This window comes from Lonchura striata, chromosome 6 (genome assembly GCF_046129695.1).
Source record: "Lonchura striata isolate bLonStr1 chromosome 6, bLonStr1.mat, whole genome shotgun sequence".
NCBI lineage: Eukaryota > Metazoa > Chordata > Aves > Passeriformes > Estrildidae > Lonchura > Lonchura striata.
In genome coordinates this window covers 51,532,663-51,548,050 of record NC_134608.1, presented here as the reverse complement: position 1 = coordinate 51,548,050, position 15,388 = coordinate 51,532,663, and the positions used below count along the sequence as shown (strand labels likewise).

Below are 15,388 nucleotides of genomic sequence, written 5' to 3'. Positions count from 1 at the left end.
TGATAGGATATGGTGAAGACAGATCCAAATACTTGCTTAACTCTTAGCTACTTAGTATCTCTTGCACTAATCAGGAATATCAATTACTGACTGATGCACAGTCTTTGCTGCTAAGGTAAAATGACCATTCTGCTGAAAGCCAGTCTCAGCAGCTCAACAGAGGCACTTCTGACAAATTAAAGTAAACTGAAAGGTCAACTAAGGACAACTATTAAGCTATAAAAACACCTGTGCATCCTGGCCATGTGCAAAAACAGTGTTCTCTGCTGTTGTGATCTCATCTTCACAGAGAAAGAGACTCCTATACCCATAATTAAGTATTAACTGGTCACATAATTGTCCTGACATTCAAAAAATTCAGACCAGCATCCTGCAAGAAAATGTATAGCTGACTTCAATAAACCTAAGTAAAACCAAGACCATGCATGTGAAAAAACCTGAATGTATGTGTAAGTGCTTGCAGACTTCTGGTTTAGCATATATTTTTATCACAAAATATCTGTGAAAGATTAGTGATGCTCCATTTCCCACAACAAAGAATTTTTACACACTGGTTCAGTAATATCTGGTGCCTTTAAAGGGGCACAACTGTTCAGATTTTATGCCAATTTATCACTCGTGTAGTACACGTTGGACCATGGGGTTTTGATTCCAAAGTGAGAACAAAAGCCAGTGGCCAATGAGCACGATCCTTCCTGCAAGAGTTTGTCATTTGCTGAAGACCCCAGGCGGCAGTGAACGTTAATTTCCTGCACCTTCAGCAACTCAATACCTGCAGAAAAGAACTAATATTTCGAGCAAGTTACTATATATAAATATTGACATCCATCAAACATGAAAAAAAATGCATTTTGGGGCCAGCTTAACATTTCATAGCTATTACTGTCTTTATAGGCCATCACATTTTTTACATTTTTGATTTAAATAACAAAAGACTAACATACTTTTTAACAGAGTGCATGGAAAAGACAGACAATTACTTAATACAAGTGTCAATTAGCCATTGAACAGTTCTAGAGCTACCTATTTCAAAGGTACCTAATATTTACTTGCCAATCACTTATTAAATAACTTTTTAATTTTCTGAAAAGCTATACCTTTAGTTTTTGAGATTTTCTCCACTGCCAGCAGAACATTTGGCCCTCCTTTATCTAAGCTCTGCTGAACATCTGTTGCATTAAATGAGTATTGTCAGGCCCGAAGTCTGCTTAAGAGCAACAAGGAAAAATGTGGAAAAAGCCAGCTAAAGGCACCACAAGAGCTGCCACGCAGGCTTATCCTTCACCTCCTCCATCAAGACATCCTCTTTTCTCTGGGTCAAACACTAAAACACTTCTGTTCTCCAAATGTCTACCAGCCCCGTGGCTGTGTGTCATCAATAAAGTTTTCATCTACCGGGTGAGGTTAAGAAGAATAAAAATACAATCCTCTTCCAAAACCGAAGTCCCTGGAACTGGGAGCTGCTGGGATTTTACATCCAGGCGAGTGCAGCGCTCGGATGACACACCTGGGCTGGGAACCCCGTCTGCCCCGTCCCTTGGACACGCGTCCGTTCCCACCCGGGGCGCGCACACCCACCCCGGCAGCCCCGCTGCACCCGGAGCGCACGGGCTTGGAGCACCGAACACCGCCAGGCTGCCAGATCCGAGTCTCAGCTCAGCCCAGGCCATCAGATCTGATTCCGAGCTCAGCCCAGGCCGCTCTTACAGGCTGCACTGCTTGCGAAGCGATGGGGCTCTTCCACCTCCTTCCCCGCCGACAAATCAGCGCTTCCAACGCCCAGACACTGATGTCGCTTGAATGGTCGCGGGCAGGGCTGCGTCCAGCCGGAGCCACCGAGGGCCCGCACAAGGGCGGTTTTAAACCCCGCTCCGCGGATCGCGCTTCCCCGGCCGCGCACGGAGACAAAGGAGGCAATCTGTTACCGCCGGGAGAGGCACGGGGGCCTCGGCCGCGCTCTGCCGCTGCCCCCCGCCCGAGCAGCCCCGCCCGGGCCGGCCCGGCCCCGCTGCCATGTGCGGGGACAATGCACGCCGGGCCCGGCCTGCGGCCGGCGGGACGCGGCCGGCGGAGGGGCCGCGGCGGCGGGCGGACGGGCCGAGGAGCCGGGGGCACCGCTCCGCCCCCGCCCCGCTCCCCCTCCCACGGGCCGGCCTCGTCCCCGCTCCCCGGCGCCGCGGCCCCGGCCCAGGCCCGGCGGCGCCCTCACCTCGTTGAGCTGTCGCTCGGCGGCTTCGCGCAGCGCCGGGTCCATGGTGCCGCGCAGGGCCTCGATGATGCCGCTGGGGTCCATGGCGGAGGCAGCGCGGAGGGCAGGGGCCGGGGCCGCGCCGAGCGCACATGGACCCGCCGCCTCCAGCGGCCGCCGGCGCGAAAGGAAGGGAGAGCGCCAAGAGCCCGGATAGAGCTGCCCCCGCCGCCGACGGGAGCAGCGCCCCTTCCGCCGCATGGCCCGCCCCGCCCCGCCGCGGGGCGCCCCGGGACATGCAGTCCGGCCGGGCAGCGGCGCCGGGAGACGCGGGACGGGCGGTCTCGGCCCGCAGCAGCCGCCTCAGGAGCCGCGGCCCCGCTCGAACGGCCCGTCACGGGAGCCGCGGTCCGGCAGCGCCCGCTCCGCTCCGAACAGAACTCCCCGGCCGCGCCACCCTTCTGAGGGATCCGCTGCTTTAGCGAGAATCCCTCCCTTGAAAATCCCTCCCGCATCCGCGCCCCGCTTTCGGAGAGGCTCGTGTGGCTCGGCGAGGAAGGAGGGGTGCGTGGGGCCATGGGTTTGCTTTGTCACGGCATGGGGTGCTGCCGGGCTGGGCTTAGGGTGGTGGGGAAAAAGAGAACAAAGATGCTGAAGATGTGTCAGAAAATCAATCCCAGAGAAGCTGTCGCTCGTGCAGGGTTGGGAAATGTGTCTGCTGAGGGAGCTGGCGGTGTTCGGCCTCATCGCGCCGTGACTCCCTGGAAGGCTGCAGCCCGCCTTGCGCTGTGCCGGCAGAGGATCCGAAGAAACGGCCCTAAAATGAGACAGGAAATTCAGATTAGATGCCAGAAAAAGTTTTCACTGACGCGGTGGTCAGTCAATGGAATAGGTTCTTGCCCAGGTTCAAGAGGCATCTGAAACTGGTGTTGGGAGATGTGGGTTACTGGGTTAGGGGTTACAGGGGCAGTGCTGGGTTAGGTTTTGGACAGGACGATCCTGAAAGTCTCTTCCAACCATGACAGTTCCATGATTCTGGAGGCCTTGGCTCAGCCACAGATTCATAACTGAGCTGTTTAACCCTCTAAGTCACTTCATCCTACGAGCATTTGAGCACTGAAGTGCTTTCACTTCCATGAGTAGTCACGATAAAATGAGCAATGCTATTTATAAGTTAGTGAGTTGTAAAAGTTAATTGGCACTTTACAGTCATTCACTGTCATGCCTTCATTTGGGGGATGGCATGCACTGATGTACTTGAAATTTTGGGAGTTATTTTTATTGAATTGGATTTACTGGTTTTAACAGACCATCAAGAAAAAATGTTCACAAACACCTCATCCTGGAATGACTCTGAAATGAAGGCACATATCAAAGAGAAAAGCAGAAATGCAAATGCAGAAAATAACAAAATTTAAAATTTAGAAAGTTGATAAAGTGCACTGTCTTTACAGTTAAACAGTTTCAGGAAATCTAGGCTTATCTAGACTGTCTTTGCATATATGGAACAGCATACCAGATTTGCTTTTGTATATAATTTTCCCAAATTAGTGATTTTTCTGTGATTGTCACTGGACTGAAACCTGGGTTTATCTATTTCTCATGCTACTGGTTTGTTTTTGGGGTTTTTTTACATAATGCTAAAAATTATGATTTATACTATGTAGTGTTTTCTTATTGCAAGTGTGAAAATGAGCAACTAATTTATGAAACTAAACTGTGAAGCAGCGATGAATGTCTGCCTTTCTAAGTAAGCACAGGAGACATATGGGCCCAGATGACCAAGTGGCAATGTGGCATAATTTGGGACATGATGTCATATGCTGTTCTTTTATGAGTTGCCCAGATCTGCAGTCATACTCCAATTCTAGATGTAGCACAAAATGTTTAAAAAAAAAAGAAAAAAAGTGAACTGCTGCAGATTCAATACCATTACAAAATGCTGCAACAAAGTCTTTTCCCTGCTTTCGTGTCACAGCACAGATAACAAGATCAAATCTCAATGCTCTTCGTATCAAAGCAGCAAAGCAATCATGCCCCCAGCCAGGGTGCTAAGCTGATCCAACAACTTATGAAACAGAATATATCTTCTCTAAAAATAAAAATAAGTACTTCAAAGGGCAGAGGACTTGTGACGTGCTGGTTGTGCATAATGCTCTGTGTCAGAGGTACAGATGTGAAATGCTGCAAAGACAAGCACAATGGGATGGGAACCATCATCAGCAAAGGTGCTGTGCCTCTGGAAACTTGTGCCAGAGCTGCTCCTGTTTGGATACAAAAGGGAGGAGGACAAAAAAAAAGTTGTACAAAAGAATGTGTAAGCAATTGTCCACCCTGAGTACTCTGAAAAAGAAAACCTTGTGTGTCCAGGAATGTTTGCATTGTCCAGGACCGTTTGTACTCACACTTTGCTTACCCAGAAGTAATAACAATAGCTAACTTCAGAGCGGGATTAATTGTATAAATGACTCACAGAAAACAATAAATGCAGGATTCAGTCAAGATGGACATTTCATGTCCACAGGAAGCCAAATTTAAGAGGAAACATCTATGAGGTTAAAGTAGAATTTCTCTCAAATCTGAACTATTTGTTGGTGGATTACATTTGCTGTGGGTAGTTTACTGTTAGAGAGAGATAAAATAGTAAAGCTGGATGAAAACTGACACACCAGCAGTTTGAGTGGAGCAGCCTAAGAGAAGGCAGATTACAAGGGACTGGTGAGCTGTGGCATCCTTAGCACTGAAATTTTGATTAAATAAATATACCCACTTCCATCAGATACTTTCTTTGAACAGGATTAGCAGGAAGAGAGTGGAATTGGTTATACTGTTTTGAAATGAAAACTCAATGAAAACTTTAAGCCCACCCATCACAGCACAGCAATTAGTGAGGACTTTGGCCAAACCTGTTTAGCAAACAGAGGGGACATGAATCAATATGTTGCAAGACGCAACCAGATGAGTTGATAGAAAAATTTAATTTTGAAGTCAAATTTCAAATCACAAGAGTTAACACTGGAAAGAAGTATGTCCTTTAGCCAGATAAGCCTCATCAAATTCTTGTTCTCAGAAGAGAACAAAAAGAAGTGTACGTGCTGCAGGGATTAGCTGCCCAGAATTGTTCTCTGTTGTGCAGGAATGTTTATAGACAACCTCAGGCTGCTGTGGGAGAGCAGAGCCTCTCAAATTATCTCGGAAAGGGCAATGTGGTATTGCACAGGCCTCAAATATTGGATGCAAATCGGTCTCAATTACTCCTGAAGATAAACATGCTCTCCTAGACTGTCTGTCTTGGGGTTTGCAGTCATGTGTACTTTCCCTGGAAAGCTGGAGCAATAACAAAGGCAATATTTGTCAGCTTTAATAAAGTAATGTGCTCCTTGGAGCTGACTGTGGAGCACTGCTTAGCCTGTGTGCCTTTAAGATCACCACAACTGGGTGCATTTTCCAGATGTTGCTAAAGAATTGTGCATACATTTTTATCCTATCTACATATTCAAAAACAACAACAACAAAAAAAAACCACACAAAAAATAAACAAAAAAAAACAAACAAACAGAAAAACCAAACCAACAAACCCAAAGACAGTAACTGATAAATGCTGCTATCAGCTGTTCTGTGCTGGAACAGATTTGACAGCAGCCAAATTAACTCCAGCTATGCAGAGCATATTCCTGCATCAACAGCATTCCAAATGTCAACCCAGGATTTGGAAAAAAAATACTTGCACATGAAGGTACTTAACCAGTCCTACAGATCCAAAGGGATTTTGGACAGAAATGAGTGGATGAATCACCAGCACCCAAAGTTATTATGAAACTACTTTTGCTAAATCAAAGATGGCAATGGGAAGAAAAAAGTATGCACAGAAATATTGTGCTGATAGGCAAAGTTTGGAAAGAATTATTAATCTTTTTTAAAAATCTGAAATGGGGTTAAAATATGAAACTATGAAATGAAACATGCTAGTCAATGTATTTTGGTGTCAAATCATCAAACAAAGGTGATTGAGGAGTTTTCTGGTTTGGCTGGGGAAAGGGTACAAAATTAGTAACTTTCTTTGCTTTAAAGTATCATAGTAGGCTATGACCCTGAGCACACACTGAAGGGATTGAGGACTGGCTAAATTGAAATTCTCAGTTAAAAGGTGATAAGTGAAGAGTGATTATTTAAAGGGCCAATTTTCAACTGGCTTTCTATTGATACCACTAGCAGACTCTATTTGGTACTTTAGGCAGTTTTGAAATAAATACAGAAATCACTGCAGATCATTGTGAGAATGGCATAAGATTAGCAAAACAATCCTATGTGAATGGGATGAATGTAACTTGAAAAATAAACAGAAATGCACTTTAACACAGCCAAATGTGAAGTTACATATAGAAGAACAGAAGATGAAAGATTGGAAGTATCATCAGGGATACCATGGGCGTGCAAGTTGGCATGAGCTCCCATCAGGATATTGTGGCAAAACCATAATTTTTGAGTTGAAAACAGATATATGAAGAGGGGGAGTGGGAAGTGGTTTGTCTCTCCCTCTGGTAGGGAGAGAGGGATGTTCCATTGCCAGAGAAAAACACCACCATTTATGGTCTTCAATTATTTACAAATTGTAATGCATTAAATATCCCCAAAAGTTTGAGACGAAGAGTTTATTCTCCTCATCTGTATGAGACCTACTTGAAATGTCCAGTTAGGTTTACGAGGAGTCTTGGTTGCTGTTTGTCCCTACAATTGTGCTGTGGTGAAACAGAGATTTGGCAGGCGGAGTAAGGGTGGTTCCTTGCAGAGTCCCCAATCCAGGGCTGGCTCTAGCCATGGGAGCAGGATGCCATTGCATGCCCAGCTCATGGTTTCACAGCTCCCTTTAATCTCCATTAGTCAGCTGGGAGTTGGCTTTACCTCTAAGAAGAACTTTGCTGAAATTTCTTTAGCATTTTTTCATATACTCCTTTGTGTAGCCGTGAGCTCAATATTTGCTTCACCCCACCAGAAACCCCAGGAGCCATCCCCACCCCCTCCAGCCAGATGGAGCAGGATGCTCCAAGGCTGGAGCAGATGCTAAACCCAGTATCCAAACAGGTTTCCCAGGGGACAGATGCTGAAAACAAGATTGGGCCATTAGCTGGTGGAAGTGTCTGCAAGTGGAACAGCAGGAGTAGCAACGCAGAGATGGAGCAGCGAAGAAACAGTTGCTATAATAAAGCTGGGGTTATTATGGTCCTGAGTAAATGTAAATGAGATAGAGCTTTCTTAGAGCTTTAGATCAATAGTTTATTAAAAAATTTAAAAACACCCAAGCAAACTAACAAAATCAGGAAATACAAAAATCTCCGATGTGTGATTCTTCTGAGATCAGAAAAACTGGACGTCTTGTTAATGAACATCTCTTCAAATATGCAGGAGTCCCTCATCAATTCTTAATTTTATCAGTTAACTGTGGACAGCAAGGTGAGGAAAAAGAGAAAGATCAGGAAGACAATAGTGGGTACTGAACATCTCTTTAGTGAATGAAGTTGTAAGAGGAACAAATGTCTAGCAGGTGAAACTAGAGAATCACTGAAGAAAATTCCCCGTGGCACTAATTGGTACTTTCTTTACTTTCTTTTCTCCAAGTGAGCCTGGGTGCAGTTCTGCAAGATATGTTTTACTGAAAACACAAGCTGTGCTTCAGTCAAACCAACAAGATTAGGGCTTTAATAAAAAACACGCATAAAACTTGAACAAGATGTTGCACTAGGCAGTGTAATGATGAACTGCACAGTGTTCTGGATTTTGCTGTTTGCTGTCAGCTTAGCTCTATCTGCTCCTGCAGGCTTGGTTTGCACTGTGTGGAAGTGCAGTTAAACCAGCCCACAGCTGCTCCAGGCCCTGTGTGACAGACAGAGGAGCAGGAGTGTCTGTGACCTAAGGCACTTTCACCTCCTCCTCCTCCCTCCTGCTCTGATTTTCCACCCTGTGTATTTGTATTTCACATCCCTGAGGGAAAATGGCACTGACAGAGCTGCAGGATGGTGGATTGGTGGCACCCTGGGGAGTTAAGCAGCAGACAGCAACTGGTATTTGTGGCATTAAGATGACACTCACAGTTCAGGATTTTTTTCACACTTTTGATACACTTGCACAGGCACGGAAGTTCCAAAGGCATCAGTGGAATTGGCTATACTGTTTTGAAATGAAAACTCAATGAAAACGCTGTGCTGAGGATCACAGAATTACAGTGTGACCTCAGAATAATGCCTGTGATCATGGTGTTCTCCAAGAATAAATCTTTAAATGCATTATGGGAGTTGGTTTATTTTGTTTTTGTGAGGAAACAAGAATGTCCTTTCCTTACTGTTCCTTAATTAGGACGGCAAGCTTATTTATTTTTTTATGATTGCTCAAATGGACAGCTGTGAATCCAATGTAATGTTGACTTTACATTTTGAGGAAGCAAATTGAAAGAAAAGTATAAGGGGTGTATATCTATGAATTAGTGTTCAAGCAGATGTTGATTTTTAAAGCACAAGCTTTCTAATGCAGTTTTTGCAGCTGAGATGCAACAATAGACTGGAATTGTTCAGAAAAAAGTGTGAAAATATTCAAGCTATGGAACAGGCAAAAATTTCCAGAACTTCCAAAGAGTAAAAAAGAATATTTACACTATAACTTTAATTGTATAATTAAATATGTGTGTGAGGCTTATGCAAGCTATAGGTATGTTTATCAAGCTATAATATTTCATTCTATTTAATAAGGCATAGAGTTCTGTTTAGAATAAGTTTAGTTTTTATAATCCTAACCTGTTTCCATTTAGATTAATTCAATAACAAGTACAGTAGAACAGGACCAGGATTTTATTATATTAAAAATTGATTCAGAATAAATTCTCAGCACCTAGGGAGAGCTTTTCATATGCAAGGAACTACAGACACACATTAAGAATTTCAGTAATGCAGCAGCACAGCATTCAGCTTGTGAACTCGTGGCAGTCACACAGCTCCAGGCTGTCCCCTCCAGGACACACCTGTGTTTGGGAAGTGTGCCAGGCTCCTCAGGAGCCAGAGAGGCATTTCAGATCAGTAAAAATGATTGACCTCTGGTGATGACCACAGCCTTAACTGTAGATTTGGGATTTATTATAGATTTATTATAAAAAAAAAACATCACATTTTGGTTGTGCTGGCATGGTACATTATTCCTTTTTCTTACTTTTCCATCTTTTCAAACTTGAGGAGACAAAGCAAAGTACTCGAAGAGTAAAGTTTCTGTATTTCTGCAGGGGAGCAGGGAGATAGATAGAAAAGGAGTTTTTTATGCAGGAAAAGTGCAAAACCACTTTGGTGGCTTTGCAGAATATACAGCTGAGGTAATCACAGCTGTGTTAGCAGAAGAGGTGAAGAATTGGAGCTACAGAGCCAAGTGTGTTTCTTGGGTCTGGCTGCAAAGAGAGGAGACTGACTGAGGCAGGGTGAATTCCCTGTGTGCTCCAGAGGAAGCTCAGGAAGGGCAGGCATAAAAGAAAGACCCAGAGGCACACAAGGAAGTGCTCACAGCTCACTGGGAGAAAAACTGAGATGAGGTACAGAGTTTGTGAGCAGCAAATAAGCCAGCAAGTTTATGTAAAATTACTAAAATAAACATGTTTTCCTGTTTGATTCCTGATTCATTAAGTGAATCATAGCTTTTGATACATACTTAAGAAAAAATAAATAACATTTCATAAAATTACCTTACTTTTCATGAAATTACTTTGCTATTAGAAATATTTCTGTAAATCATAAGTCTTAGCTGCTTGTGTTAAAGGAGTCAAAAATAACAGATTTGACAAACATGGAGATATCCTAGATAAAACAAAGATAAATAACAGAATTTTAGTGTATTAAAAATACATTTTTGTAAAACAAAATTATCTTAATTTTCTATTACTTGTATTTAGGAAGTTATCAAGTTAGCGCTTTTATTGGGACACTCATAGTTTTTATTCCTTGCAAAGCTATAGAATTCATTATTGTCCAAAAGGGTTTAATATGTTTTCTATTTGGTTATATTGTTTTAAATACCAGAATTTTCTAATGTAACTAAAGCAGTCATACTGCTGGAATGTGCAAACATAGGACTTATGCTGACCTTTGTGTAAATTGCTAAAGAAATACAGATAAGAAAACAAGGGACAAAGTTGCTAATACCCCAGCTGTGCACAGTCTATGTCTCCTGGTGACTGTGGGTGCACCACTAATTGTTTATGTAGAGCAACAGGTGGAACAGCAGGAGCAGCTGCTCACAAATCCCCATTCCTGTGGCTTCCAGGCTCTTGGGAGCCAACAGCTGCATTCAAATTCCAGTACCTGCAGCAGCAAGGCAAGGCAAGGAACAAGAAACGTATTGCCAGTGCCCACGTCTTTGAACAAGCCTCTGTCTTTTCCAGGTTTTTGTGAAGTGACAAGGTGGAAAGTGCTCACCCCTCGTTTCACCTTTGGAAGGTACATGAATGATGCATGCAGGACAACATCATGTTCCCAGGACAGCAGGGAGCTGTGTCAGCTTCCTCTGGGTGCTCCTTGTAATCTTTGGCCTCTGCTTGCCAGCATCCCTCTGTTCCACTGCTGGCCTTTCCTGAGCTGAAAGGATTCCTCACTTCAGAATGTGAAATGAATTTTCATTCATGTTTCTGTCGGGTTGACAAGGTGAAATCATCAATTGCTATGACCAAATCAAGGTTAGAGTTTATTAAAGCAATTGGGTGGTATTGTATTGCCCATACAACAAGGAATTCCACACAAAAATCAAACATGCTGGTTCAGCTTCAAGTAAGGATTTCTACAGCATAATGGCACACCAGCTCCTTGTGGTTATTATAACCCCACTTATCAGTCTTCCTGTGGGCTCCTTTTATTTTCTCCATGTTAGTCTTGCTTATGATTATGTCATATTAGTTAATAATGTCTTACTCAAGCACCTGACACTTCTTTTCTGCAGTCACTGGTTTTAGCCAATTTGGTTGCAGGGATCAGGCCAAACAGCTGATCCTGTGGTTTACCCATAGGGAAAAGGGAACTACTATTTCATGCAGTAGAAAACACGCAAATTTCTTTGTTGATATTTGTAGATCTAGATTTCTGCATTCAGCCAAGGTATCTGACAAGAAACTTGTCTAGGACTGGATGCATAATGTTGAAAATTGAAATGAAGAGGTTTCCTTCACAGAACTCCCTTAGGTGAAAAGAGTAGATTCTTATCACTGTCCCCATTTAATCTCTAATCCTGATTAACAACTGATTTTGTGATGCTCATTTAGTATGATAGCAAGTGCTATCAGTCATATTACAGCTTTTTCAATTAATATAATAATTTCCCATAGGAATACACATACATCGAATAATTTCTCAGAATGTTGGCAGCTTTTCCAAAATGTTTCAAATAAATCACATTTTTGCCCTTTTGATATTGCCCTGAATTTTAATTATTTTCCATTGCAGACTGCTGGCTTAATGATGACCTGAATATATTTCTTAAAAACTAACTGTGGGTGTGGCTGCATACAGCAAGGGTTTGTTCCTTGTGAACTGGTTATTGCCCACTCTTTATGGCTGTTTTCTGCAAGCACTTAGAGGTCAGGTCAGGACAACACTGAGCACTCTCACTGCAGACATTTTGTACCTCACAGAAAAAGCAATCTAGATGAAAATACAGCGGGACATTTGCACATATTATGATTAGACCATGCATTCTTAAATTGTCAATTGTGAAATGCATTGTTATAGGAAAAAAAACTTCTTCCCTTCTAGTTTCAAATGCAATTCATATAACTTATCTGAAGGTTGCAAGAAGTCCTTATAATATGGGAAATATTTAGGAGTTCTAAACTTTTTCTCTGAAATGTCTGAATTTTTTAAAAGTAATGCTGAATTCTCCTACTTTGCCTTTTTCTTTATTCTGCTTTCTTCTACAACTTGTTTCACGCTCCCATATTACCTGAACACACTTCTCCATCTTTCTTTCCCCATCAGACTTGTTCCACATTTTCTCCCCAAATCAAATCTATTATGTCACTTTTTCCCCAAATATTTGCTGGTCTACCCTTCCAAAGATCCTAAATTGTTTTCCTCTCTTACTCCTTTAAGACAGAAGAATTTTTCTATCAAAATCAAGGATTCTCTTCAGCAACAAAAGCAACTGTGTTTGTGAGCACAAGCAGTGAACAGCTTGGATTGGCCAACTGTTATAATTTCGGGTTCACTGATGATAAGAAGAGATTCAGAAGCAACACAAAAAGCAGCAGAACTTCAAACTGTCAGTGTGGGAAGAAGGTGGATTAAACCAGTGCCCCAGTGTTTCCTTATCTGGATTGTTTCTTAACATTAGGGGACAGAGTTAGGACCTCAAATCAAGGCAAATTAAAATAAAAGGAAGATTTATTTATCACAATGCAACCTGCTTACAGTCAACAAACAAAATGCAGAAAGGAAATGTCAATAGACAGTTGCAATTACATTTTTAAGAACCTAGCAGCAAGAGGAGATCATTCAGGTCCTGATGAGTTCTAGTAGGAGGTTTCACTTAGGCCTTTTTGAGGACAGGAGAAAAAGCAGCTTAAAAAACCACTTGATGGCACTCTGCAGCATTAATTTCTGTCATGACTCCAGCAGATCAGACATGGTCAAAGCTACACACCTCAGCATGTATTCAACACTGGGACTTGGCCTGAAGCTGATTCTCCAGACCAACAACCTTTGGTTTAACTGAGTTGAAACTGCAATTCCCCATTTGTAGAAGTAGAATCTCTAACGGCATCTAAAGAAAAATTAAAATGGGCCTTTGATCAGATTAAAGGTAGTGTTTTGATCAGCATGGAATAATTTGTATTTAGAAACTTTTGCCCTCTAAACAGATATGTCCAGCTACATCACTGCTCTAGATTAGAAGGACTCCCTGAAGGAACATACTCCTCTTAGCAGGTATATTTGAACTTTCAGCTATGTTAGTATAAACTCAGCTTCAGACAGGGTATAAATCTGATCAATCCTACCCTAGCATTAAATATGAATCATGACTAATGCGCGTATCTCAGGATAAGGGCCTGTGCATTCTCTACACAGAAATTTACAACGGTGATCATTATCACAAGCAAACAGCACCAGCTTATAAATACCTCAGCTGCAGAGCAGAGGTGCATGGCTGAAGTTTTGTGCAGCTGCTTTTGAGTCAAGCAAGGACTCTCCCTGCAGCTCCACATCCCACTCTCCTCTCCTGCTGCCTCCCTTTTGGCCTCCCCCGGTCTGCTCTGCTCGGCTCTGCAGGCTCTGACGTGCTCACAGGTACCCCCAAGAGCTTCAAAGGAGATTCTGAGCTGGAATAAGGTGCCAGGAATAGTTTGTTACTTTGGAAATAGTTTTGCTCCCCTTGCTGCCTATCTTAAAGAGTTGACTTGTCGCAGTTCTTCAACATATTTGCTGCCTGAGGCCATTTGCTGCCAGAACTCAGATGCTGTGGGTTGGACTAAAAACTGGGATGAGGTGATTGACAGGGAGGAGGAGTTGTTCATCCCTCCTCCTTAGTGTTACAAACACTAAGTTGGTTATTGCTACCGGGAGGACACCTGAGATTCCTTGGACTGTGATGAGAACTCCCTCTTTTGTTGGTATTTTTAGTAAGAGATTGACTTTTTATAGAAAGTGTTTTCCAAGGCTGGGAAAAAAAATAGCACTAGAAGTAAGGTCTCTGAAGGTTGGAACCACATTTAAGGAACCTGACAGAGCTTTCTTGTTCCTCAGTTGGGGTGGCATAAGCTTATTACAGGGTATGTTTCACTCTTAATTTGCAGGAAGATAAAATAACCTTTAATTCCTGGTTTTTGCATTCAAATAGAGGATATGAGCAGACTGACCAGAAAAGTTTCCCTATTTCATGTATTCCACTGACACATTCAATAGGGAAAAAAAAAAAAAAAAAAAAAAGAAGCTGGCTGTTTAAGAGGATTTATTAACTGTTAATTAGGAACAAGAGGTGCATCAGAATTGAGGATCTGGCTCTTATTTTTACCACTTGGAATGGAAACATCATAGCTATCTGTTTCTATCTGTTTCATTGTGTTCCTAAGTAATTAAGCAGTAGTGAAAATAGGTGCACACTATTAAAAATCTGCACTTTGTACATTTGTCGATTAACCTGTGTACAGTGTATGTCTGTACATATGTGCAGTATGTAGCCAAAATGTACATAAAATGGACAATAGGACTTAAAAAACATACTTTCTATTAAAAAAAATACCAGAAGAGAAACAAATCTGAATATTTATGATCCCTGAGCTCAGATTCAACTCATTTTAATGAATACAAGTTTTGCTCTCTCTTGCTGCTTAGTGGTTTTTTCAGCTTCTGTCCTTGAGCACTGACTTTTATAAATAAAAGCTTTCATTAACTCTCCTCTGGTCTCCAAGAAATTTTTAATCCTTCATTCACACAAACAGCTACAAATAAGTGCTCATTGTTATTTATCTCACTTGTTGGTGGCATTTTTTATTCATTTTGATCAGTGCATTTGCATTCTACCCAAAGTTGGCTCCTGTGCAGCTGATTATTCTCCAGTTACATCCTCAGACTCCTCACCATAACTGATCAAAGTATGAGCTCAGTAAAACACACAAGCCCCCTTCCAAGCACATGGGTTTATTTGGTTTAAATTAGAATTTGGATAGAATGACAATAAATGTTTGAGGTTTAATTTCTTGTCATATTTATACAAAATAAAAATGTTAAAACAATGCAGTTTGCTTTGTGTCAAAAATAAGAGAGTAATAGGGGAAAATAGGGTTCTGAATCTGCATTTCTCAAGAAATTATGTGTATGATTTACTTGTTGATTAATATTTCTGGTTTTTATCATTTTCAGCTAGAAGCTCTCAGAAGCAGGATCACTTAATCTCTCATCCTCCTTCCTCTTGCTGCCAATTAGCATGAGAGCCCACAGAGCATCAGCAGTGTCAGTGCCTTAGCTGTGTGACATGGGCTCTATCGGTCCACCTAGCAGTGATTTAGAAAAGAGGCAAACACGAACTGGTGTGCTGAGGGAAGACAACTCTTTCAATCTGACAAAAGTAAAGCATTTCATCCAGCCACCCACAGAAGGAAGTTATGACTTCATGGAGCTGACCACTTAGCTGCTGCCCTGATAGATGTCCATCTATTTTGTTAATTTCCAGCAGGTCAGAAAAGCATTT

General features: G+C 42.3%; 1 protein-coding gene and 1 long non-coding RNA gene across 2 annotated transcripts in view; one reads left to right on the top strand and one right to left on the bottom strand.

Annotated features, from left to right (window-relative positions):
• The window catches only part of IPO7 (importin 7), a 34,207-nt gene extending 31,784 nt beyond the window's left edge, over positions 1-2,423 (bottom strand). Inside the window, exon 1 of the mRNA XM_021529478.3 lies at positions 2,210-2,423. Within this exon, the coding sequence (XP_021385153.1) occupies positions 2,210-2,293 (84 nt within the window). The 5' untranslated portion in view covers positions 2,294-2,423. The remainder of the gene's footprint in view (positions 1-2,209) is intronic.
• An 80-nt stretch (positions 2,424-2,503) lies between these two features.
• On the top strand, positions 2,504-11,613 carry LOC116183761 (uncharacterized). The gene is made up of 2 exons (XR_004148454.2): positions 2,504-2,752; positions 10,599-11,613. It is a non-coding gene; the product is annotated as an uncharacterized LOC116183761 (long non-coding RNA).
• The last annotated feature ends 3,775 nt before the right edge of the window (positions 11,614-15,388 follow it).